The sequence below is a fragment of the Sparus aurata genome, chromosome 23, assembly GCF_900880675.1.
Source record: "Sparus aurata chromosome 23, fSpaAur1.1, whole genome shotgun sequence".
Lineage (NCBI taxonomy): Eukaryota > Metazoa > Chordata > Actinopteri > Spariformes > Sparidae > Sparus > Sparus aurata.
This window is the reverse complement of record NC_044209.1, coordinates 29,182,043-29,207,850: the sequence shown is the minus strand read 5'-3', so window position 1 is coordinate 29,207,850 and position 25,808 is coordinate 29,182,043. Positions and strand designations below refer to the sequence as shown.

The 25,808-nt window shown below is 46.1% G+C and overlaps 1 protein-coding gene across 2 annotated transcripts; it reads right to left on the bottom strand.

The window, feature by feature from the left end:
• Positions 1-2,362: 2,362 nt before the first annotated feature.
• On the bottom strand, positions 2,363-25,114 carry nlk1 (nemo-like kinase, type 1). 2 transcript variants are annotated; one of them, XM_030408149.1, is made up of 13 exons: positions 19,241-19,351; positions 13,540-15,243; positions 12,854-13,248; positions 11,089-11,218; positions 10,956-11,011; positions 10,503-10,609; positions 9,888-9,973; positions 9,547-9,756; positions 9,210-9,311; positions 8,168-8,254; positions 7,826-8,024; positions 7,644-7,737; positions 2,363-6,869 (listed from the first exon to the last, which is right to left on the bottom strand). In XM_030408149.1, exons 3-13 carry the CDS (start codon positions 13,159-13,161, stop codon positions 6,821-6,823), a joined length of 1,428 nt encoding a protein of 475 aa, XP_030264009.1. In that variant the 5' UTR covers positions 13,162-13,248; positions 13,540-15,243; positions 19,241-19,351; the 3' UTR covers positions 2,363-6,820. The 2 variants fall into 2 exon arrangements, 1 of the variants encoding a protein (XP_030264009.1); XR_003982737.1 differs by lacking the exons at positions 2,363-6,869; positions 7,644-7,737; positions 7,826-8,024; ... (6 more) ...; positions 11,089-11,218; positions 12,854-13,248 and adding exons at positions 19,833-20,004; positions 21,023-21,086; positions 21,268-21,518; ... (1 more) ...; positions 22,547-22,697; positions 23,833-25,114 and having other exon boundaries at positions 14,427-15,243; positions 19,241-19,700.
• Positions 25,115-25,808: the final 694 nt, after the last annotated feature.

Here is a 25,808-nt window from a genome sequence, read left to right as displayed (position 1 = left end):
ACTTCCTGTTGTTTCTACCTGCAAAAAACACCTCACATGCACGTGCGTTTGTTGGGGACTATTTTCATCGGCGGATGAATCCACATCTGATGCTGTGGTGAGTGTTTGTGGCAGCAGGACAGTGTGTGTGTGTGTGTGTGTGTGTGTGTGTGTGTGTGTGCGTGCGTGTGTGTGTTCGTGGTGATTTAATCTCTGAATATGAGATTTAAGAAGAAGAGAAATAAAGACGTTTACATTCTGCTTCACTTTAAGGCGTCACACCCCAGCAGAGGGTGAAGAAGTTAAAGAAACAGTAATGAGGAAGATGAAGGGCGGATGAGAGGACGAGAGGAAGATGAAGGTCCTCACCTGTCCTCCATGACGTCCCTGCAGGACGAGGCGATGATGCAGCCGGCTGACGAGGCCATGAGCGCCTGGACGGACGACACCAGACTGAGAGGAGGTTAAAAGAAATGTTTAAAACTCATCACGTTTCCACACATATGATTTAATAGATTATGTTGATTATATCTCCCAGGATGCACTGCACGGCCATGAACAGAGTCAACACAGGTAAAACATCTTCAGGTTTAATTTTATGATGAGAAGTTTCAGTTCAGCAACAACAAAAGGGAGGAGGAGGAGGAGAAGAAGAAGAAGGCGAAGGAGACAAAGAAGACAAAGATGGAGAAGAAGAAGAAGCTGATCATCAGATCTGATCTGGAACATTTTTCTGATGATTATGATTTTTTATCACATAACATCAAAAGATAAAATCATAAAAACAAACTTCAGTTTAAAGAGAGCTGCGCTGATGTAATCTGAAACTACAGTAATGATAAATAACAATTCAAACTTTGCTTCTGTAAAGGACCTTCTGAGGCGCTACAGAAGTAATCAAGTAAATATAGAAGAGTAGAAGTATGAAGTAAGTAAAGTACAAGTACAGCAAAACTACTTAGTTACATTCCATCACTGCAAACAGAAATAAAAGGAAATCATGTTTCTGTGTTAGTGTCAAAACCATTCTGACTTTTTATCAATAAACTGTAGAGACCAGGATCAATACTGTGATCAATACTGTGATCAATACTGTGATCAATACTGTGATCAATACTGTGATCAATACTGTTCAACACCAGTAACATGTTGTTGAATGTTTGTCATGTTTAATCTGGAGGCTCACAGACACAAACATTAAGTTAAACATTAAATTACAGAGTTCAGATTTTTTATGAATGTAAGTCAGTGTGTGTGTGTGTGTGTGTGTGTGTGTGTGTGTGTGTGTGTGTGTGTGTGTGTGTGTGTGTGTACGTGTGTGTGTGTGTGTGTTCTTACCGTGTGGACACGATGGCGGCGTCCCCTTCACTCCATCCCATCAGGTGTTTCAGAGTCTGTTTGGACAGAACGAAGAGTCCGGGGAAGAAGACGGATCCGGCCGCCACCAGGGCCAACATGGCTCCTGCCTCCACCTGAGAGTGTGTGTCTGTGTGTGTGTGTGTGTGTGTGTGTGTGTATGTGTCTTTAAAGTGTGTGTGTGTGTGTGTGTGTGTGGAGTCACACAGTCTCTGGATGTGCTGCCGGTGTAGAATGAGGACAGGTTTCTAGGAGCTCAGCGAGGAGGATCAGGGGGGAGGAGCCTCCTGCTGCCACCTGCCACCACACCAGGAAGTACTCAAGTAAAAGTACTCTATTACAAGTGAAAATCCTAATCAGGTAAACACACAGAAGTCATAAGAAAAAGTACTGAAAGTATCAGCTGTGTATGTGCGTTTTCTGCTGCTTTCTACTTCTACTCCATTACATTTTGGAGATATTTTGTACTTTTTACTCCACTACAGTTATCTGATACTTAGTTACATTACAGAGTAAGATTTTACATTAAAAAACAAGAATATGTTGCTGAAGTTTAAACCTGTTTGTCTTGTCTGAAGAAGAGAAGTTGAGTAAATGTACTTAGTTACATTCCATCACTGGGATCAGATGTCATTTTACTGCACGACCAGAACTTTTACTACCGATACTCCAAGTATATTTAAAGTAATAACACTTCTGTACATTTACTTAGAGTCTTAAATGGAGGACTGTAACTTGTAATAGGTTACTTTTATATTGTGGTATTGGCAGTGTCGTAAAAAAGTCCCCAAAGGTCCAAAAAGTAAAGATATTGTGTTAAGATAGAACACTGGTAAAAGTGAACGTCACCGGTGACGTTCACTTTTACCAGTGTTCTATCTTAACACGATATCTATAAATCAATATATATTTAGTGTCAAAAGTGCCCAAGTATCCTTCCATCCAAACGTTTCTCACTCTGAAACTTCTTGACCCTCAGGTGAGCCCGTAGATTTCAGGTGATGCAGGTGAGAAAAGAAGCGACCTGTACGTTTTCTCCAGTGTCCATTTATTTATTTATCATTCACTACTTTAAGTCTAAACATTTTTTTTTTTAAGAAATTCAAGTATTTGTCGGGAACACAAGTCAAAAAACAAACAAAAAACTTTTTGCTAAAACGAAGACAAAACATCTGTTTAAAACATCAGTTTCATATTTAGAATAATAAAAACATCAAGTTTCTTTTCATAGAAGAAAAACAAGTCTAATCTCTACAGATGACCAGCCGACCGACCGACCGACCGACCGACCGACCGACCGACCGTCCGTCCGCTCTGCTTCCCTTCGACGTCCGCCGGCTGAAGACTGAACAGACGAGAGCTGAAACACTCGTCAGCTGATCTCTGATCAGTGTGCAGGGAGGGAAACGACCACTCAGGTCATCTAGTTTAAAAAAAAACCTGCTCCTCACCTGGAAGGATCTCTACCAACACAACAACGCAAGAGAAAGAAAAGAAAAGAAAAAGTCCAAGAGGGAAAAGTTTTGATTCATTGTTCCCTAAATCTTCACACTTAAACTCCAAATGTTCCCTAAAATTACCTCCAATGATGAATCGGCTTCTTTTTTAACATGTTTTCACCATTTTCTGTTATTCTTAATGTCAAAGACTGGAATTACATCATCTGGAAATCATCTGCTCATTTAAACTGCAAATATGAACGCTGCACGTTCATATTTTACATCCTGACATTCGCTGTGTGATGAAGAACAGGAAGGAGAACTGAGGTGTGAATTCTTGGGAACTAATTCTAAAAAAAAGCTGGAAATTATGCAGTAATTTGAGGGAACTTGTTACAAACAATTGGAGCAAATTAATTTGTAGTTTGAGGGAATTAATTCAGCAATTTGAGAAACCTTTGAGGGAACTAATCAATTTTTGGGGGCGGAATAGAGATTTGAGGGAACTAATTTCTAAAAAATGTGAAGAAATTCATTTGTAGTTTGAGGGAACTAATTCAGCAATATGAGAAACTTTTGAGGGAACTAATCAATTTTGGGGGAGGAATAAAGATTTGAGGGAACTAATTTCTAAAAGATGTGAAGAAATTCATTTGTAGCTTGAGGGAACTAATTCATGTGAGAAACTTTTGAGGGAACTAATCTAAACACTGTTTGGAGGTATAGAGTAGTGATTTGAGGAAACCAATTCTGAAAAATATTTAGGACGTTTTTTAGTAGTTTGAGGGAACTAATTCAACAATATGAAGAAATTATAGGGTAATTTGAGGGAACTGATCTATTAAGACACAATATATGCCAATAATTCTACACCAATACGTTTATTTCAGGTCGTAACGTTTCAGTCGTGTAGAAAATGAAATGTCACCACTGATGAACGAACAGGAACGTTTTAATACGACAGATGAAAATTAATAATCGCAGACGTTCTCTCAGTTTTTAGGGAACAACCATCAAAACGTTCTCTTGGCCTTTTGTAAAAGTCTAATCAGATCACAACAAACAAAAACAAAAGCTTCTAATAAAAATCACTTCCTAAAGATGAATTAAATAAAAATTACCACAAAATGTACGTTTGCGTCGTCGTCGACAAACTCAACCATTGCACAGCATTCAAACCCCGACGCTCCCCACGGGTCATAAATATACACATGCAGATATACAAGTCAGGGAACGCGGCGGCCTCGTGACCAACAGAGACTCGCTGGGTGTTCCTGGAGAAGAGGAGCTGAGGTTTCAGGAAACTGTCAGGGGCCAACGAGGACGCTCAGGGGCCCCGCGGCTCAGGGGCCCCGCCTGCTGGAGGTTCAGGACATGTACAAGAAAAACAAAACAAAACAAAACAAAACAAAACCTTTCAAACACACGATCCAGGAAGTGAGGACCTGAACCAGGAGCCCAAGCTTCTTCAGTGTGTTCTCAGGAAAAAGAACCAAACGTGGATTTAAAAGCAGAATCGTTAACGTGTGACGAGACAAACTGCTGCCATGTTTGAATGTTGAGGTGAAACGAGTCGACCCTCATCGAGAAAAAGTTCCTGAGATCCTAAAAAAAAAAAAAAAAGGTTCCTGCAGTCAAACAGGGTCCGAATGTCTCAGAAACCAGAGGATGGTTCTGATGGATCTGCATGTTTGTCACAGAGCAGCAACTTCACTTCCATCAACACAAACCTGCACAGACGGAAACCTTCTGCAGACACGTCGCTTCTATTCCACTTCTCACTCGCGGCTTTCAGGCAAATTAAGATCTGAGCCAGAATTTCCATGTTAGACAAATCGGTTTTAAAGAGTCGGAGCATCTTTGAACGCATCACAGTGGAGATCTGCTCTGAATGGCTTTAGACCAAGATGATGACAGCAGCTGGAAACAGCTGGTTGGTAAATCTATTCCTCTGTTGGACTCTGATATTAATGTTTCAGCTCCTAAAATCTGATTATTTCTATAAAGTGACGTTGAACATCGTCGAAAAACTGTTTTTAAGATTTCAGCATCTAAATCTATAAAAGCTGCAGAGACAGAATGAAGTCGGATGTTGGTTTGTGTTAATTAAGAAAAATAGAAACTTTGCCTTTCTGGTCATTCGAGTTTAGTTTTCTGAGTTTTTCCCGACTGAAATAAGGTGCACCTGAATGCACCACGACGCAGACTGCAGGTACTGAGAGATCGAGCTCTCGTTTGTGAATCATCTCAGATTGATTTGTGTCTGTGCAGGTTTACTGTTCCTGAACTCAGACCAGCAGCTTGAAAATCAAACTTTCAGGCCGATTCAGGAAACTGACAGAAGTAAAGTCGACAGGATTTAAAGGGTCAAACATGCAAAACCACCAGCCAATCAAATTCAACCAATCAGACGTCACCGCGTCACCTGTGTGAGGACATTAAAACATAATGCATCAGTTTGTCGTCACAGAACAGAGAATCTCTTCATCACACCGCGACAGAGCCGACACTTCTGATCACCCGATCCAGGATCAATACTGGAGCATCCTCGTGTAGCTTTGTACAATTCATAGTCTGTTAGAACGGGACACCTGAGCCTGAAACTAAACACAGGAACTAAAACAACAAACCGGAGAACAGAAACAAAAACAGCAGCATTTCACCGACAACATCTCAGAACCTCACGCTGATTCTGAGCGGCGGGTGGAGACGAGGAGCGAGCACGAGGTAAAACAACCATCCGGAGGAATGACGACAGAGTTGTGACGGGAGGGTGACAGATATGCAAACATCAGTTCTGCTTTCTTCTTGTTTTTTTGTCTTTCCAGGGTTTGAGGTAACCGAGACGGCCGCAGACCTGCAGAGGAGTCGCTTCAAAACTACAAAGGGTGGAGACACACACTCTTCAACAAACACGCAATAAATTAGAAATAACAAAAAGAAACCATCAGCGCCGTCGCGTCTCTCTCCGCTGGTGGGACAAAGAGGAGGAGGAGGCCGAGGAGGAGACGCTCCGTCCACACGGTGTTCAGACGAGACACGGTGAGACGGGACGGACAAGAAACGCCAAATGTTTTAGTTTGGCTTCGTCCCGTCAAATTAAAACACTTAAAAGTCACAATTTCCTGTCATATTTTTCAAAATAAAACCACACAGACTTGCGGGGGAATGACTTCCTGTTGTTAGACGGCAGAGACGACAGATGGCGATGAAGAAACAAACTATGCTGAGTGTGTGTGTGTGTGTGTGTGTGTGTGCGTGCGTGTGTGTGTGTGGAGACCTGTGGTTAAAACCTGCTACATCTGTTAGATTGCATTATTATTATTATCGTTATCGCCGCGTCGACGCACGCAGACGCCGCGCGATGACAGGAAACACAGTGAGTGAGTGAGTGATGCGTTCAAATGCAGTTTGGAAAAAAAGGAGAAACTTGGAGGTGTTGGCGGTTGATGAAGTCGTGTTGTTTGGCGGGTTATTACGTCTGGGAGCTTCGACACACGCCGACGTGACGCGTCGTCCTACAGCAGAAGTCTGATGTCAGCGTGTTTATCGCTTGTTTAAATGAAACCGTATTGCACAGGCTGGAATGACTTCAAAACTCAACTAAGCAACAATCTACCAAACAATTAAAACCATTATTTCTCTACTAACATAGATGGAAAAACCCAATCTAGTACCGAGTTCAGTTATTTTCCTCTTTCTTCAGCAGCATTTTCTTTTTTTCTTTTTTTTTAAAATTCAGCACCGAAAACGCCTCGAGCGTCAGCCGTTTGGGTCGTTTGGAAAAGGAAAGCAGTCGTTCTCAGATTCTGGAAACTTTGTGGGAGGAGATAACGGGGGAGGATGTTCAGGAGGAGCTCAGGTGGGTCGGGAGTTTTTCTCTCTGGTGGTCGGATGAGTCGTTTTCTCTCCGCGTCCTCCAGAAGAAGAGAGACAAAAAGAAAAAACAAAGAGAAGAGACCCACACTCTTCGGTATTTTCAGATGCTGCGGTTGATGAAATCCTCTCAGACTGCTGTCGCTCCTCCAGAGGAAGAGGAGGAGCGTTCATCTCTCTTCCTTCCTGGACACCTTGGACGAGTGCCACGCCGTCGACCTGAACACAGACGGGAAATAAAACATTCATCGTCAGTTTAAAACAAAGTCGTTTATTTAGATCACAACGTGTTCAGATACAATTTTGTTTTATCGGCTAGAATTTAATTTATCAGCCGACGTTGGTCTGAGATAAAAAAAATCGAGCAAAACAGCCGTCAGTAGATTTCCTTTCTTCACATCTTGTGAGTTTAATGTTGTTGACTGGCTGCTCGTACAGCTGAACCTGCAGGCTGTCAGACCACCAGAGACAGGACGGGCCAGGCTAACTGGTTAGCATGCTAACTTCAGCTACGTCTCTGACAGAACGTCAACACTGTTGTTTCTTTACTCTCCTCATCATGTTTATAATGTTATACACTACAGCTGTGGGTAAATCTGAACACAACGTTTACAACACATGAATTCTGTCATCGTTGGACATTATTCACAGGCATCAGTGGATATAATAAACCTCTAATCAACACTTAATGGATAAAAACTACTTCTACTTTTTGTATCCAACCCATCCAGCAGAGACAGAAGAAAGAATCCAGAACCAAAAGATCTGAAATCCTTTTTAAACACTCGTGCTGAAGGTGGACTTCACTCTGAACGTGTTGCTGCATGTTCTCCTCTGATGACACAGCCAAATTAATTAATCTGTGTCTCTGTTCTCTGGTAGAAGACGCCCGATTCGTCTCAGAGGAAGGCTAACAGCTAACAGCTAACCGCTAACAGCAGACGGCTGAATCAGAAACATAATCCTTCATGATGAGCTCCTCGTCTTCCTCACCTGATGAAGGTCTTGAAGGCAGCGCTCTGAGGGTTGATGCACAGCGGCACTCGTTTGCCCTGCTGGTGCTCCGTGATGAAGCGATGGATTAACTCTGCGCGGGGACAGAACAGCAGGATTTAATCACAGTGTCACAGAACGAGGGTCAAACTGCTGACGGGACAGGAAGGGACTCGTCGTACCTTTTCCCTGCCACACGGACAGCAAGCTGTTCTCGTAGCTGTGGCTGAACGGACGCTCGGCGACCGGCTCGAAGTCTCGGGTGTAAACTCGCCCGCTGGGAACGGAGTAGCAGCACTGACACATGCAGGTGTGGTAACGCAGGCGACCTTCGTCCAGGTACGGGTGGGACAGAGCGTCGCTGCCGGAGATCCGTTTAGCCTGGAGACGAGCGCGGACAGGCGGGTTGAGACGAGGTGAAAACATCCAGAAACTTTGTGAGAACTTTTATTTTTCCAGCTGAAGACGTTCAGCACCAACATTAAACATGAAACAGTGTGAAGAGTCAAAGCGTCTGAACTCACCGGATCAAAGACCAGCATCCGACAGAGCAGGTGCACCGCCTCGTGTGTGGCGCCGTCCGACAGCATGTAGAGCACCGACAGCGACGGCTGCACAACAAACACATTCTTCATCAGACACATCACAAAACTCTGCGTCTGCAGTAACACAACACAGCCGAGACGCTCAGAGGACAAAGATCCTGACAGATGTGATGTGCAGCAGAGCTGAAGTCATTGATCGATCAGCTGTTCGCTCTCTAACGTGTCAGAAAATGTCCGTCAGTGTTTCATGTTCAGTTTTCAGTCACAGAGGAAAGAAAACTGAATATTCAGGTTTAAGAAGCTGACGGAGACTCGAGTGTTGCTGCCTCCTGCTGGCCGAAGATCAACGAGGCAGCTTTAAGTATTGATCACCTGTTCTCAGGTCTTTAGAGCGCTGAAGCCCCGCCCCTTCCTGTCCCCCTCATGGACCTCATTGGTCAAACCTTTGTCTGGTAGAAGAGAGATGATAAAGTACTGATCCGGTCTGAACCGAGTCAGATTCTCACACATGATGTTTGTCAGTTTGTTGTAGTTTTGTGTTAAAGCTCAGTGAACCACATCGTCTCATCAACACGGCACCAGAACCAACATGGAGCCAACTGGGTCAGAGAAGGTTCTGGTTCAGTTCTGTGAGCTGCTGATATCCAGGAGCAGCTGGACAGTGTTGAAGGAGACGTCACTGATGACTCTGTTGCTTTCTGTGGCTTCGTCAGGAGAAATGATTCAAGTCTTTTTATTTTCAGAGCAACAGACTGGAGATACATGAGAGTAAAACAGTTTGAGGCTCCAGCTGTTGGTTCTGATCCGTATTTAATCAACCTCTCATCTCGTTTTCTTCTCTCATTAATTACACCGACACTCAGAACTGTCTCCGACTCCTCGCACCGTTATTTTTATCTTTAATTACTCACGAATGTTAAAAGCTAAAAACAACACAAAGTTTCTGCACGTTGAAGTAGTTCTGGTGGTTCTGTCGGAAGCGGGCTCGGGCTTGGCGTGAGCGGACCACACAGTCACGTACCGGTTTGTGCGGCCCCCTCAGGATGTGGGCTCTGGCTCCTTCACAGGCCGACGCCAGGGCCGACAGAGGAGGCGTTCCCAGCAGGTCTGTGATCAGATCCAGCTGGAGCAGAACAGAAGGTGCCGAGACGAGTAATCAGATTACACTTTACTCAAGTACAAATAGTCTTAACCACTAAAATATACAAAAACTTTGTGGAAAAGTTACAGTCAAAAGCACAAGAGTCAGAATATAACCAAGCTAGCAAACATAAAAGTATTTAAGTTCTCCAGAACATGAAGACATCCCCCCCGACCCGAACGGGTCCAGGTGGATGTGGGCGGAGCTCCCGTCTCACCTGCTGGATCGGGCTCTGAGCCTGGAACAGGATGCGTCGTCCCAGCAGCTCGGCGAAGATGCAGCCCACTGACCAGACATCGATGGCCGAGCCGTAGTGCCGGCAGCCCATCAGAACCTCCGGCGCCCTGTAGTACTGCGTCACCACCTCCTGGGTCATGTGGCGCGACGGGTCGGGCTCCTCCACCCGGGCCAGCCCGAAGTCACAAATCTGACAGATGGAGATAAAGTTCAGGAGATTTGTATTTTGATGTTTAAGCAGCGGTTCTGATCCGAACGTCAGACATCACATGGTGTTTCTGTCTCGCTCTCAGAAAACGAGCTGCTGATGTGAAGTTTTACCTTCAGCAGACAGTTGCTGTTCACCAGCAGGTTTCCAGGTTTGATGTCTCGGTGCAGAATCCCAGCAGAGTGCAGGTACTTCAGACCTGCAGACAGCAAACACACAGTCAACATCAACCATCAATAAAACATTCCAACCACATTCACCTCGTCTCCGTCCGGACTGAAGCAGCAGCGCAAACAGGAAGTCGGCGCATTGAACCGTCTGTTTTTAAATCTCAGATGCAAAACTATCAAATAATGAGAGGATAAATTAAAGACATTATAATTTCAGGGTTGTATAAAGTTCTACATCTGTCAGGACTCAGTAGTCTGTGAAATTATGATCAAATGTCTGTTTTCATTCAGCTAAGAACCATTGTGATATTAATCTATCAATAAAATAACTCAGCAGCTTCTCAGATTAGAACACTTCCTGTTGTTCTCTGTTCTCACTGACAGCCAATCAGATCTCTCTGAGCTGATGGTCAGACAAACACATCAATGAGACGAGTTCAGGAGGACGTCGTTAATCAGCTGAGTAATCAATAATTAATACCACACACACACACACACACACACACACACACACACACACACACACACACACACACACACACACACTCTCTCTCTCACCTCGGAGGATCTGGTAGAGGAAGACCTTGATGTGGTCGGTGGTGAGCGGCTGAGGAGACACGATGACTTTGTGCAGGTCGCTCTGCATCAGCTCTGTGATCACGTAGCTGCGGGAGCGTTTCGCTGTTAAGGAATAAAACAGCTCACACACGGACGACCTCCGCCTACAGCAGCACGCCGCTCCTCCAACTCAGGTCTCGTTTTAGGTTTGTGTCAATACAACAAAGAGTATCGTGAACGTTAAATTTACACCCGCGGACTCACGTCTGCAGCGAGGAGCTGGATTTAGACCTGAGCAGCTAAATTAAGAGGACGGAAAGGAGGACGTGATAGGGACAATTAAAAGCAGAGAAACTGGGACAGAAGGTGTGAGGAAGTAAATGTATGTGATGTGGCAGCGAGCCTAAATCTGACTTCTGATCAGCTGTTCTCTCATATTTAGAACAAGGATACATTTCCTCGAAGCAGTCGATCTGCGGCGGCTGCAGGATGTCCAGCGCTGATAAAACCTGCAGGAACACAACACGGTTAGTTTCTGTCACGTCCCGTCAGCTCCGACTCCTCCCGCCCTCCGTCCTGAGCTTACGTTGTCGTGTTTGAAGAAGCAGAGCATCCTCAGCTCTCTGAAGACCCTCTTACAGGAGACCAGGTTCTGGAAGACATTGGGCATCTTCTTCAAAGCCACCTTCCGGCCGTCACGTGGATCTGTGACCGACCTGCGAGGACGAGAATCACAGGAAGTTCAGACGCTCGTTCAGCTAAAAGACGAGTTCTGTGACAAAGTTAACAGACGGGAACTTTTACTGAAACCTGCCAAAAGCTTTTCTCCTACAAACTCCAGCTCAGAATTAATCAGCAGGTCGATGAATCATCGGAGGTGTTTTCAGGGAGGAAAGAACGTTTTTGGTGTTTTGCTTAAAAATTCTGAAAATAGTTGCTGATTAATGTTCAGCAGGTCGACAAACTGATTCATCGAGTCGTTTCAGCTCCACTGATCAAACGCAGAATTCATCTGATGCAGATCTGATTGATCACTGCGAGCTCCTCGACTAACAGGGAGTTTATTCTGGAGAGCTCGTCTGCTGTGATCACGAACTGATGTGAAAACATTCACACCCGCCATGTCGGTCGAACTCACATCGAGCTTTGAGTTTGGCAGCTGCAGTGAAGCTCGGCCTGTGAGGAGATGATGACTGGAGTTCCACTTTGGGTGAACTGTTCCTTTAATAACTGTGAGGCCTGTCGTCTTTGTCTAACATGTAAACTGAATATATTTGAGTTTTGGGCTGTTGGTCAGACAAATAAAAATGTATAATCAAAGCATTGATCAGCTGATTACTGAAGAATCAAAGTGATCAGTCAGAGTCTACAGAGTATATTCAGGATCTGTGTATCTGTATGTTTGAGCTCATTGTTCAGAACATGATCATGTGTTTACATCATCGTCTTCATCAACACTTGGATAAAATCAACTGACACAAACGTTGATGAAGGTTCTCAGTCAGCAGGGTTACAGTAACTCAGCGCTGTATCGTAGACAACTGGACCATGTGGACCCTCTGATCCGAGAGGCTTCTTCAGCTCTGACTAACCTGAAGGGAGCTGCAGGCTTTTAATCGGTGTGCGGGAGTGTCCTTACAGAGTGTGGGAGTGTCCTTACAGAGTGCGGGAGTGTCCTTACAGAGTGTGGGAGTGTCCGTACATAGTGTGGGAGTGTCCTTACAGAGTGTGGGAGTGTCCGTACATAGTGTGGGAGTGTCCTTACAGAGTGTGGGAGTGTCCTTACAGAGTGTGGGAGTGTCCGTACAGAGTGTGGGAGTGTCCTTACAGAGTGTGGGAGTGTCCGTACAGAGTGTGGGAGTGTCCGTACATAGTGTGGGAGTGTCCTTACAGAGACATTCAGGACAGGTGTGGGTTGTTGACCCACCTGGCATCCATGTGGGTTGTCAGGTGAGCCCAGGTGTAAATTGTGACATTCCACCCTGTAAGGACACTCCCACACAGGTGTTTAAAATCCTGCAACTCCCTTCGGGTTAGTCAGACCTGAAGAAAGCTCTTGGATCGGAGGTGAAACGAGTCCAGCTGACCATGATACAGAACTCAGAAGGTTTCAGACATTGAGTTTGGTTGTTTTCCAGTTTATGGTTCGAACGTGTTGTGGTGCAGTTGAAGGTGCAGACTGGTTTACAGGGAACATACAGGCAGACATGATGAACTGGTTTAAGATGATCAGAGGAAACAAATGGCTGCCTGATCACCGCACAGCCTCTCCACAGCACCGCGGTGTGGTGGAGGCTGTGTGGGATTAAAGCATGCAGAACATCGAGACGTCCTCAATAATGTATATTTACCAGACAACACCAAATGCGCCATAACCGATGGGTCGGTCCGGCTCCATCTCTGCGGGGCTGGGCACCTCGCTGGCCGGGTTGCTGTAGGGCTGAGGCACCGCTGCTCCGCCGCCGGCGCTGCCTCCGAGAGCGGTCGGGTGACGAGGGGTTCCTGCCGGGGCAGTGGGTCCGGTCAGGCACGGCGTGGCGCTGAGGCCCGTGGAGGGGGCTCCGCAAGAGGAGTTCACACAGAAATACTTGTGGCCCAGCTCAGAGCCCGGAAACAGGTCTCCACAGACGGTCTGCCGGCCTGCGCCGTGAAATGCCATCCTCCTCCCCCCGAAACAGTCCGTGTGCGCACCGAGCTGCTGCTGCTGCTGCTGCGGGCGGCTACTCACTCATGATCCATCCGTGTCCTGTGAGCAGACAGCACAGACTGAGCCTGATGTGTACCAGCAGACTGAGCCTGATGTGTACCAGCACTGATGTAAACAAGCGAGCTGATGAGCAGATAAAGACGAGCCGCAGCACGATGCTAATCCATTTAGCTAATACGGACAAAACACATGAAAAGTCCGGAGCGTGTTGGTTTAAACACAAGTAAATTCACCCAACACGTCTCCGGATGTGTTTGAGCAGCTAACAGACAGATCACACACTTTCACCACAGAGATAATTTACCTTTGTTTGTGTCGAGCGGCTCTTACCTGGTTAGTGAAGCTGCTCGGTTAACTCTGCTAACACTCAGCTAGCTAACGATGCTCAGCGACGTCTCCAAAATATGAAAAAATTAAAAGTCCCACCCGATGTGAACCTCAGCCAGGCGAGCTGCAGAGTAATCCTCACCAACACGAGCATGTGCGTTAACCAAGTTGCCTCTTCGGTTGAAATGACTGATTTAAAGAAGATCCCCTGCCGTCAGCGGGCAGCTAGCTCCGCTGCTAACCAGCTGTTCCAGCTAATAGGTTAACCCGATGATGTCTGTGACCCATATAACGATCATCGCTCGGGTACGGTGACCTAGCTACATATTGCAGTAGAAATCATTATCCTGGTGACTTAATTTAACCAGATTACAAACACAGCTCGGTTAATCAGTGGAAGTTGGCACGAGAAAATAAAAAAATGCGAAAAATCCGCGTTAGATGCTCGTCGGCGGAGCTGCTGCTCCCCGGCTCCTGGAGCTAGCTGGATTGTGAGCTAGCACAGTGATGTAGCGGACCAGCTAGCGGCTGCTAGCTCCAGACTGCTCGCTAGCTGGTCATCGCTTCGTCATATCCACTGAACAGAAGTCCCATGAAGACAGCTTTCTGTGTTCTCTGGGTGAATCTGTCTCATCCAGCAGGCCCTCGGAGTTATTTTAAACCGTCCGGGTTTCTGGTCGCGTTCACAGCGACAGCGGCAGCTAGCTGGTTAGCTCATGAAGTAGGAGGAGCTGGAGGAGCTGGAGGAGCCGGGTGGGGGAGGGTCGCTGCGGCTCACCCCGCTGTAAACAATGCTAACGCTAACTTAGCTTCACGTAACCACCTGAGACAGACTGAAGTGCATAATCACCCAGACACCCATACAGATCATCCCCACTCCAATCCACACATGCATTTTACTGCCTTTTAATACAGTAGTAACGAGGCGCTCTATGCATCAAGTACAATCAATATGCACAGCCACACAAATGTGTCACCAAGGTAGCTACAAAGTACACATGTCGATTCACCTGTCCAAGAATTACAAATCAGCATCCAGCGTTAAGAGCAAAGATCATAACTTATGAAGCAGAGAAGTTATGCACATTCAATGTTCATGGAGAATATTCACAAACATCTAGTAGTTTGCCTTTATCAGCTTTATAAAAGTGTATTTACATGATGGCCCACCTGAACACTTGTTCCCTGTCAGCTGTCCTGCTCCCAGGAGTCTGACAAAGGCAAACTGGAGACTGTTTTGTCTTAAATTAGGGGAGAAACTGAGATAATTGATCCTGGAGGTCTTCAGCTCAGCTTCCTCGTTAGAAACAAACACAGATATCATGAAATATAAATGATCTAAAAACAGCAACGGCTTTACAAAATCGTGACGGGCTGTGCAGGTCAGCTGGAAATCAAAACAATGACATGATGGCAAATACAAACAGCTAACCGCTAAAAAGCCATACGGATAAAAATACACATTAATCTTCCTTTTTAATGGATGAGCAGAGGTTTCCTTATTGTCTGATCCACAGTCTCTTCCCTGGCTTTGACTCGTCCGGTCTGCAGGACGTCGTACAGAAACATGTACAGTGTTCGTGGCAGGTGAGCCGGAGACGAAGGTGTGAGGACGCCGCCGTCCTCCTGAATCCAGCCGCCGCGCTGAGGAGGACAGACGGCTTCTCCCGGTCGACGTCCTCTGTTGGCAGTCTGGTAAGAAAAAGTCTGGAAAATGGAAAAAGAAGCAGTTAATGTAACATTTGTTTCATCTGATACTGTGGTTCTAAAATATATATTCATGTTAGTGTTATTAACAGAAGTTACAGTCGAAGTCTGGTGGAGCGAAAAGCTGATGGAGACAAAACTGTGTGATCATGTTTAAATCAGCTGATCGGGCTGCAGAAGTTGTTTAAGAAGATTATTAGAGTGATGTGAATAATCAGAAAAAGGTTTTTCTACATGTCTCAAGTCCTCCTCTCCTCCTCCTGATGATATAAAGTCCTCCTCTCCTCCTGCTGATGATATAAAGTCCTCCTCTCCTCCTCCTGATGATATAAAGTCCTCCTCTCCTCCTCCTGATGATATAAAGTCCTCCTCTCCTCCTCCTGATGATATAAAGTCCTCCTCTCCTCCTCCTGATGATATAAAGTCCTCCTCTCCTCCTCCTGATGATATAAAGTCCTCCTCTCCTCCTGATGATATAAAGTCCTCCTCTCCTCCTCCTGATGATATAAAGTCCTCCTCTTCCTGATGATATAAAGTCCTCCTCTCCTCCTCCTGATGATATAAAGTCCTCCTCTCCTCCTCCTGATGATATAAAGTCCTCCTCTCCTCCTCCTGATGATATAAAGTCCTCCTCTCCTCCTCCTGATGATATAAAGTCCTCCTCTCCTCCTCCTGATGATATAAAGTCCTCCTCTCCTCCTCCTGATGATATAAAGTCCTCCTCTCCTCCTCCTGATGATATAAAGTCCTCCTCTCCTCCTCCTGAGGATATAAAGTCCTCCTCTCCTCCTCCTGATGATATAAAGTCCTCCTCTCCTCCTCCTGATGATATAAAGTCCTCCTCTCCTCCTCCTGAGGATATAAAGTCCTCCTCTCCTCCTCCTGATGATATAAAGTCCTCCTCTCCTCCTGATGATATAAAGTCCTCCTCTCCTCCTCCTGATGATATAAAGTCCTCCTCTCCTCCTGAGGATATAAAGTCCTCCTCTCCTCCTGATGATATAAAGTCCTCCTCTCCTCCTCCTGATGATATAAAGTCCTCCTCTCCTCCTCCTGATGATATAAAGTCCTCCTCTCCTCCTCCTGATGATATAAAGTCCTCCTCTCCTCCTCCTGAGGATATAAAGTCCTCCTCTCCTCCTCCTGATGATATAAAGTCCTCCTCTTCCTGATGATATAAAGTCCTCCTCTCCTCCTCCTGATGATATAAAGTCCTCCTCTCCTCCTCCTGATGATATAAAGTCCTCCTCTCCTCCTCCTGATGATATAAAGTCCTCCTCTCCTCCTCCTGAGGATATAAAGTCCTCCTCTCCTCTTCCTGATGATATAAAGTCCTCCTCTCCTCCTCCTGATGATATAAAGTCCTCCTCTCCTCCTCCTGATGATATAAAGTCCTCCTCTCCTCCTCCTGATGATATAAAGTCCTCCTCTCCTCCTCCTGAGGATATAAAGTCCTCCTCTCCTCCTCCTGATGATATAAAGTCCTCCTCTCCTCCTCCTGATGATATAAAGTCCTCCTCTCCTCCTCCTGATGATATAAAGTCCTCCTCTCCTCCTGATGATATAAAGTCCTCCTCTCCTCCTCCTGATGATATAAAGTCCTCCTCTCCTCCTGATGATATAAAGTCCTCCTCTCCTCCTCCTGATGATATAAAGTCCTCCTCTCCTCCTGAGGATATAAAGTCCTCCTCTCCTCCTGATGATATAAAGTCCTCCTCTCCTCCTCCTGATGATATAAAGTCCTCCTCTCCTCCTCCTGATGATATAAAGTCCTCCTCTCCTCCTCCTGATGATATAAAGTCCTCCTCTCCTCCTCCTGATGATATAAAGTCCTCCTCTCCTCCTCCTGATGATATAAAGTCCTCCTCTCCTCCTGATGATATAAAGTCTCCCTCCTGATGATATAAAGTCCTCCTCTTCCTGATGATATAAAGTCCTCCTCTCCTCCTGATGATATAAAGTCCTCCTCTCCTCCTCCTGATGATATAAAGTCCTCCTCTCCTCCTCCTGATGATATAAAGTCCTCCTCTCCTCCTCCTGATGATATAAAGTCCTCCTCTCCTCCTCCTGATGATATAAAGTCCTCCTCTCCTCCTGATGATATAAAGTCCTCCTCTCCTCCTGATGATATAAAGTCCTCCTCTCCTCCTGATGATATAAAGTCCTCCTCTCCTCCTCCTGATGATATAAAGTCCTCCTCTCCTCCTCCTGATGATATAAAGTCCTCCTCTCCTCCTCCTGATGATATAAAGTCCTCCTCTCCTCCTCCTGATGATATAAAGTCCTCCTCTCCTCCTCCTGATGATATAAAGTCCTCCTCTCCTCCTCCTGATGATATAAAGTCCTCCTCTCCTCCTGATGATATAAAGTCCTCCTCTCCTCCTCCTGATGATATAAAGTCCTCCTCTCCTCCTCCTGATGATATAAAGTCCTCCTCTCCTCCTCCTGATGATATTAAGTCCTCCTCTCCTCCTCCTGATGATATTAAGTCCTCCTCTCCTCCTCCTGATGATATAAAGTCCTCCTCTCCTCCTCCTGATGATATAAAGTCCTCCTCTCCTCCTGATGATATAAAGTCCTCCTCTCCTCCTCCTGATGATATAAAGTCCTCCTCTCCTCCTCCTGATGATATAAAGTCCTCCTCTCCTCCTCCTGATGATATAAAGTCCTCCTCTCCTCCTCCTGAGGATATAAAGTCCTCCTCTCCTCCTCCTGATGATATAAAGTCCTCCTCTCCTCCTGATGATATAAAGTCCTCCTCTCCTCCTCCTGATGATATAAAGTCCTCCTCTCCTCCTCCTGATGATATAAAGTTCTCCTCTCCTCCTCCTGATGATATAAAGTCCTCCTCTCCTCCTCCTGATGATATTAAGTCCTCCTCTCCTCCTCCTGATGATATTAAGTCCTCCTCTCCTCCTCCTGATGATATAAAGTCCTCCTCTCCTCCTCCTGATGATATAAAGTCCTCCTCTCCTCCTCCTGATGATATTAAGTCCTCCTCTCCTCCTCCTGATGATATTAAGTTCTCCTCTCCTCCTCCTGATGATATAAAGTCCTCCTCTCCTCCTCCTGATGATATTAAGTCCTCCTCTCCTCCTCCTGATGATATAAAGTCCTCCTCTCATCCTCCTGATGATATTAAGTCCTCCTCTCCTCCTCCTGATGATATAAAGTCCTCCTCTCCTCCTCCTGATGATATAAAGTCCTCCTCTCCTCCTCCTGATGATATAAAGTCCTCCTCTCCTCCTGATGATGATATAAAGTCCTCCTCTCCTCCTCCTGATGATATTAAGTCCTCCTCTCCTCCTCCTGATGATGTGTCGTGGTCCACAGAACAGTTCTGGAGACTTGATTTAAAACATCAGATGTCTCCATGCAGAACATATCACTAACTGATCTCAGAACAGATTTACAGCCTCCACTTGCTGCCGAGCTCGTGCTGATACTTTGATCTCAGCAGGTCCGGTGAAGACTTCAGCCTCATGAAGGTTTGTTCAGATGTAGAAGCTGACTGACGCTCAGAAACACGGCAGATTTTACAGCCTCTTGTCTTCATGCAAGAAACAGGAGCTCGTCTCTGCAGGGTGTCTGAGTGATTTGCTCAAATATTCTCTCTCCTCTTCGTTTCTCTTCGTCTCTCTAAGGAGGATGAAGTGCAGAAACACAGCAGAATAAACGCTGAATGGTTCCAGAAGCAGGTTGTGATGGAATCAGGAGGACTGTGGGAGAAGTGAGACCCTGAGAGGGCGACGACAAACTGACCACCGACTGACATCAAGACACGTCAGTCATCAACAGCAGGCAGCATCAAGTAAGTCACACTACCCACAATGCAACCTGAGCCCTGACAGTTCCCTCAGAGATCGGGTGTGTTATTCTCGCAGCAGCTAACGTATTTCATTTTAAAACTTTTACCCTTCATTTTAACTCTGCAAACAGCAGCTGGTGAGTCAGATCTGTGGAGGAACAGAAGAAGAAGAACAAGCTTCCAACGCACCTGATTGGACGTCGTCTTCTGTGTCCTCCTCCATGCCTCCTCCTTTGCCTTCGCCTCCGTTTAACCAACTCCCCTGCCTCCACCCCCAGCCCCACCGTCCCTCCCCAGCCTCCCCCCCTCGCCCGTCCAGCGTGCTAGCTGTGGGGCTGGGGGGCGATACTGGAGCAGTCAGTGACCAGCAGTCCCACCGTGCTCGCACTGGACACAGTGACCGCCACGCTGGTGGTGCCCACAGGGCCCGCGCTCGTCTGGTCGGGGGCGGGGTCGCCCTGGTTGGCGTGGGTGCCCATGTGGCCCTGGAGCTGCGTGGCCGTCTTGCACTGCACGCCGCACAGCTGGCAGAGCAGCACGCCGCCAGCCCCCGTCCCCCCGAAGCCCCCTCGCGCCCCGCCGCTCTCCTTCCACTCCTGACCGTGATGCTTCTGAGCGTGGACACGCAGGTAGGTGAGCGTGGTGAAGCCTGGATCACACACACACACACACACACACACACACACAAACACAGGTTGAGTGTTTCTTGTTTACAGCAGGTTTTATATATTAATAAGTGTCAGTGGAATGATCAGTGTGTTGTGGCGTCGCTGCGACTCACTGCGGTTGCAGAGGTGACAGGCGTGGTGCTGCGATTGGTTGTGGACCCTCATGTGGTCGGTGATGTAGGCGGCAGACAGCAGCTTCCCACAGATGTGACACGGCACCTTCTCCTCGTGGCGGATCAGGTGGGCGCGCAGACGATCCCGCGTGGCGAACGCTGACGTGCACGTCTGTGGAAAACAACCAGAGAGGCGTGGAAACATTCAGTAAGACAGACAGACTGACAGACGACAAGGCAGCTGTGACGTCAACAACCACGACTCAAAACAGTCGAGACACTCATGAGGACACGTGTGAGATCTGATCACTCAGACCACATTCAGAGGTGGTCTGGGCTGTGTGTGACCACATGTGTCCTGAACCACATGAAGGCCCACCTACTCAACTGATGTAGTAGAAGAAGAAGAAGAAGACGAAGCCACAACAACAGTCATTATTGATTAAAAACCGCCTGTCTGACTTTCATGTGGTTCACTGTAATGAAAAAACGTGTCTGACCTCTGATGTCAGCAGCGAACATCTGTGAAAGCAGTGAACCAGTGACCACAACATCACCAGACTCCCTTTACAAATGAAGTGATTTTAAGGGTTGTTTCATGAGGAGAAATTCAACCAACTTTGTCAAACGGGTACAACAGATTCTAAATCCTCGTCTCCTTCTTGTAAGTTCAGTATTAAATCAGAACATGAAGTTGTTTGTAAAAAGGTTCAGTTTGCAGCAGCACGTCTGCGTCTGTGTCTAAAGTTCTTCATGAAGCTGTTTGAACACCCTGATTTCACCATTTAGACCAAATGTATTGAAGAATATAACATATTAATGGGAAGCATGTCAGCTTTCACAAATACAGTAAAAACAAAAAACAAACAAAACAAAAACTAATATAAGCTACTTCTTTGAAGCTGAAGAAGAAAGTCACCAGACTCCCTTTAAAAAACACTACATTTAAGACTTGTTGCATCAGTGGAAACTTTCTAAACTTTGTGAAAAGCTGTCTGACACATTTCTGTTTGGGCTTCTTGTTAATTTAGTAAATGTTTTACATGAACATTTTTCTTTCTTTGAGTAAAAACATGGAGTCTGTTTGTTACAGTGAGGTTTATCTGCACACAGAGCTGAGAGGTGAGATCTGATCACAGGAGGTCACTGGAGACACTCAGTGACCGTCAACAGACAGATGAAGATGTTACCGTGCACTTGAACGGCCTCTCTGTGGAGTGGACCTGTCGGACGTGGCTGTTGAGATGGTCCGGTCTGAAAAAAAACAACAAAACAGAACGAGTCATTACAGACGACTAAACATCTCCACATTAGAACATGTGTGTTAACTTAAAGCCGACATGTGTCGTGTGGTCGTATCTGAAAAGAAACAGCAGCAGATAGAAATGTGATGTTGTGAAGAGATAAAGTTTAAAGGACATGGACGTAGACGTACCGGGAGAAGGCCTTGGCGCAGTGCGGACAGATGTACGGTTTCTCCACGCCGCCCTGATGCGAGCGCACGTGGTAGCTCATCCGGTCTTTCCTCTTGAAGCGCTGCTGGCAGATGGGGCAGGAGTACGGCTTCTCGTCCGAGTGGGACAGACGGTGGCGGTTCAGGTGGTACACGTCTCTGAAAGCCTTCCCACAGGCCTCGCAGGCGTGGTTCTTCCTCACCTGGTTGGTGTTGGGGGTGGGGTTGGGGTTCTGTGGAGCAGCAGATGTCATGAAGCTTCGTCCAATCAGGTAAGAGAGGAGATCTCTGTATGGTGCATGCAGATGAATAAAAACCCTGAAGTGTCCTTTAATGACGGTCTATAATGAACCCACCGTTTCCATGGAGCCCACGACAACAACAGCTGCCTGGATGGGTTGAGGCGGTGCAGCCATGGTTACGGTTGCCGGGGCGATGGACACAGAGACCGGCTGGCTCTCTTGGTCGGCGTGCTGGCCGGGCTGGGGGAGGGCGTCAGGGACGGCGGCGGTGGGAGGGGGAGGCTGGGTGGGCAGGGTGAGGTGGAGGAGGGAGAGGGGGACCATCTGCTTCTCCACCCGCGCCACCTTCCCCGCTTCCTCCTTCTCTCGGGCGGCTCGGTCTTTCATCTTGATGCCCGTGTGCACCGACTGGTGCCGCCGCAGGTTGTAGCTGTTCTTGAACTCCTTGTTGCAGGTGGCGCAGATGTGGGCCGGCCGGCTCGGCTTGGTGAGCGGTTTGACTGACGGACAGAAGAATTTCACAGTTTGATCTGAACTTAATATTTCAGTCGGGTTGCAAGTTAGAATCAAGTTCACGTCCAACGTACTTAACTTAAAATACTTATTGTTGTTACGCTTTCCCTTTCTGCCGACTCGTCCCCGTTTAATGTTTTTTTAATCAATCGATCTGCTGCTTTTTTACTTAATATCGATAAATCATTTTGTCTCAAAATATCTCAAATATCTGTCAAAAATGAATAAACGAGGAATCAGTTGTGAAAACAGGACTAATTAATTGCTAACTAAACTAAACTTACAGGTATTTTTATGGGTGTGGAACAGATTACAACTTATTTATCATGTTTTAACACTGATTATAGTGTAACAGACACTTGTTGAACGTAGTTATCAAGTGTTTCCTGTCTCTAACTGTCCATCAGGGTGTGAATGAGCCCAGAGAACAAACAACAACAAAACTGAGTAAAGTGGAGGTGAGTTTGGACGCTGTAGTGACCGTGTGAGGCCCCGCCCCCTCTCACCAGGTAGTGGCTCCTCGTTCAGGGCGGCGGTGTCGACGGTGGACGGCGGCGTGACGATGTGCTCGGCTGGAGGAGTCTGAGCGGTGCCGGTCAGCTCGGGCAGCAGCTCAGACTGAAGAGGCGTCTCCGGTTGGCTCTGAGTCGACGGCGTCTGCCAGAATCCAACAGGAACATATTTATTAATCCTCAGATACACAGCGGAGCCTCAGGCGGGCAGGATCCAGTTTTTAATCCAGGTTATGTATAAAAACACAAAATCAGACGGATTCTTAGAAGGACTGTTTTTGCTCCACTGATCACCTTATTGATCCCAGCAGGGTGACGGACAGAAGGACACATTCTGATTATCGATTCATCATTTCAGTCATTTTTTTAAGCAACTGTGTCAAAAACAATTCTGATTATTCTTGACGGGTCCCGACTGATATTAGATAATATTGAATATCTCGATATTTGCCATCATAAGAGATATTTCTAACAATATTGATTTGAATTTGGAACAGATTCTTCTCCGTCCAGGTTCTGTTCATCCTCCACAGATGAACGTAAATTAAACATGTAGCAGTAAGAAGCTAATGCTAGGCTACAAACAGACGACATCACGGTCACATGACTGAAACGTCTCCACCACTAAGAGTCTTACTGCACAATTACTATCCAGGTTTTCTATAAACTGATCAATGTACAAGTTGTAAAGTCAGAGTGAGAACAGTGTGTAACTAAAGTGGCCTGTAAAGACGGACTAGTGAGTAGATGAGTCTCCGTGTTCGCTGTGAGGACGTTTAATGTCCCCGACAACCTCTGTAGTCTCATTCAGACACTTAATATATCGTGATATAAAAAAATAAAGCGTTGGACTGTTTGTTGGACAGAAGAAGCTGTTTGAAGACGTCTCTTTGGGCTCCAAGAAGAATTTTATTGATAATATGAACATTTAATTCTCTCAGACCCTCGGGGGCCCCCGAGGGTCTGAGAGAATTAAATGTTCATATTATCAATAAAATTCTTATAAATAAGCGTTTAACTATAAATCTAATAGGGGGAGTTAAAGGTAAACACTAGAGGAACAAGTCAACCTGAGCACCTGTAACACACCTGGAGGAGACCAAACCAGGATCCAGCTTCTCCCTGACCCCTCTGTGACCTCCTCCATCTTTGTTACCCCCCTCCTCCTTCTGTAACCCCACACAGAAATGTCAAACACCCCCTCCTGTCTGTTCCCTCCTCCACTAAAAAACAACCCCACAACCCTCAGCCAAGCAGCTCCAGCATCAATTAACACTTACCTGAAAGAGGAAATTACTCCAGGAGGTGTCCATCCTGAACTCTGCGGGGACTGAGAGCTCAGCAGCCGGGGGAGCAAAGAGGAGGAGGCGGGAGGAGGAGGGCGACGGAGCCGAGGAAGAAAAGCTCCAACTGCTGCTATGAAAACACAATGTGAGGCCTGTACCGCAGCTCTCCTGCCCGGGGTAATTAATGGAAATATATGATGACACCGGACGAGATTTAGCTTAAACTACCCAACACTTATCAGGGATTAGGCTGCTATGAGTTATGAATTAATATGGCGATCTGTTGGCGGTAAACAGGCACTGACAAGATGGTTTTTGTAAATGCGACAAAATGGTTGGTATCATGCTTTGCTTCTTTTAATGGTGCGTTTTTAATATCATTTGCTTATGTCTACTGTAATCAAATCTGGTGAATTGCATGCAAAATAGAGAGGAGTTGTATACAGAAGATGAGAAGGATGTAGTCGAAACGTGCTAATCATAGTCAGCAGCTGTTCAGGAGTCATTTATTTAGCGATAGCTCCAAAAAAAAGAGAAAGGCCGCAGCGTCGGGTCCCAAGCCTCGGCGTTGCGTACCGCGCGTCCCCTAACTAGAGCGCTCCTGGTCGGCCGCGGTCCATGGCTCCGCCTCGGTGTTTCAATCGACAGGATGACATCTTTCTCTTTTTTTCACCCCCTCTCCTCACTCCCTCTCGCCCTCCCTCCCTCTCGGTCTTTCTTCCTTTTCTTTTTTTATCTCTTCTTCACCCCCTCTGTCCCTCTCTGCTTTAAAGGGAAAGTATTTTGTGTATGCACCCTCCTGGCGGACCCCGGCTCGTCTCGTGCCGTCCCTCTCGCCCCCGCCGCCGCCGCCTCTTCACGGTAGGCCGACAAATAATGAAATCCGACATTTATGGAATCAGCTCGGCCGTTATTTCTCCCCGCGTCGTCTTCGAGAGAGAGAGAGAGTCCGTCGGTACCGCTGCGAGCACACGGCTGGTCGTCCGGACCTCGCTCAGCAGACGCACCGAACTCTTAGCTAAAATGGTGTCGGGTTTAGCTAAATCAAGGCTTTATCCTCCAGCATCTTAAAGGTAACGATGCGCGCAAGTGCAACAGCTGGATCTAACCTCGATCCACATGACGTCCATTCTTCAGCGGGCCACACGGAAACACACGCCAAACTCCATTCAGAAAACCTTCAATTTCACGACGCCTACTTTACGTCTACAGTTACAATAATAATAAGAAGCCAGCCGTCTGTTACTATATTCAGTAATAGTCGCTCGTGAATTCGGCGTGCATGTAACACACCGAGCAGTGTCCTATTTAAGAAAATGTAAACTTTTTTTTATTATGTGACAAGCTGAAGTTGGACTTTTTTCTGTATTATTTTGAGGGTAAATTAAATGAGAATTTGTATAAAATATTGGTGGACATGAATCTCTATGGAAAGCAGGAAAATAAATATGTTGAATGTTTGTATATTTACATATGTGTGTCTGTGTATATATAAGTATGGATTTTATAAACGCAAAATATGTTTTTTAAATTCTGATTTTTCCTTTTAATTTGACAGTCACATACAAAATACGTACACAAGTAATAAAACATCTACACAATCAAATGTGTTCTGATTTTTTTTCCTATAACCTCTCTCCTCTCCATTTAAAATCCATTTTAGACCTCTAGTTTTATTTTTTAATTTCTATTCATGTGAAATGCATCTATTTCTATCAGGTAATTTCTTTTTCTGTTATTTCGACCCCTCATGTACATAAGTAGACTTACATTTCTATAGTGCTTTTCCAGTCTACTGACCGCTCAAAGTGCTTCTCAGTACTCGCCATATTCACCTGTTCACACACACATTCATACACTGATGGCGCCGGCTGCCAACTGCACATCAGGAGCACATTCAGTATCTTGCTCAAGGACACTTTGACAGGAGCTGGGATTCATACCAGCGACCTTATGATCACTAGACGACC

What these genes read in the sequence shown, in the direction of transcription:
- nlk1 (XM_030408149.1), bottom strand. Translation starts at nt 13,161, where the DNA reads ATGGCATTTCACGGCGCAGGCCGGCAGACCGTCTGTGGAGACCTGTTT. An exon ending in GGCGCATTTGGTGTTGTCTG is followed by an intron (nt 11,219 to 12,853) that starts GTAAATATACAT and finishes TCGTCCTCGCAG; the next exon opens with GTCGGTCACAGATCCACGTG. An exon ending in GTCCGTGTGGCAGGGAAAAG is followed by an intron (nt 7,738 to 7,825) that starts GTACGACGAGTC and finishes GTCCCCGCGCAG; the next exon opens with AGTTAATCCATCGCTTCATC.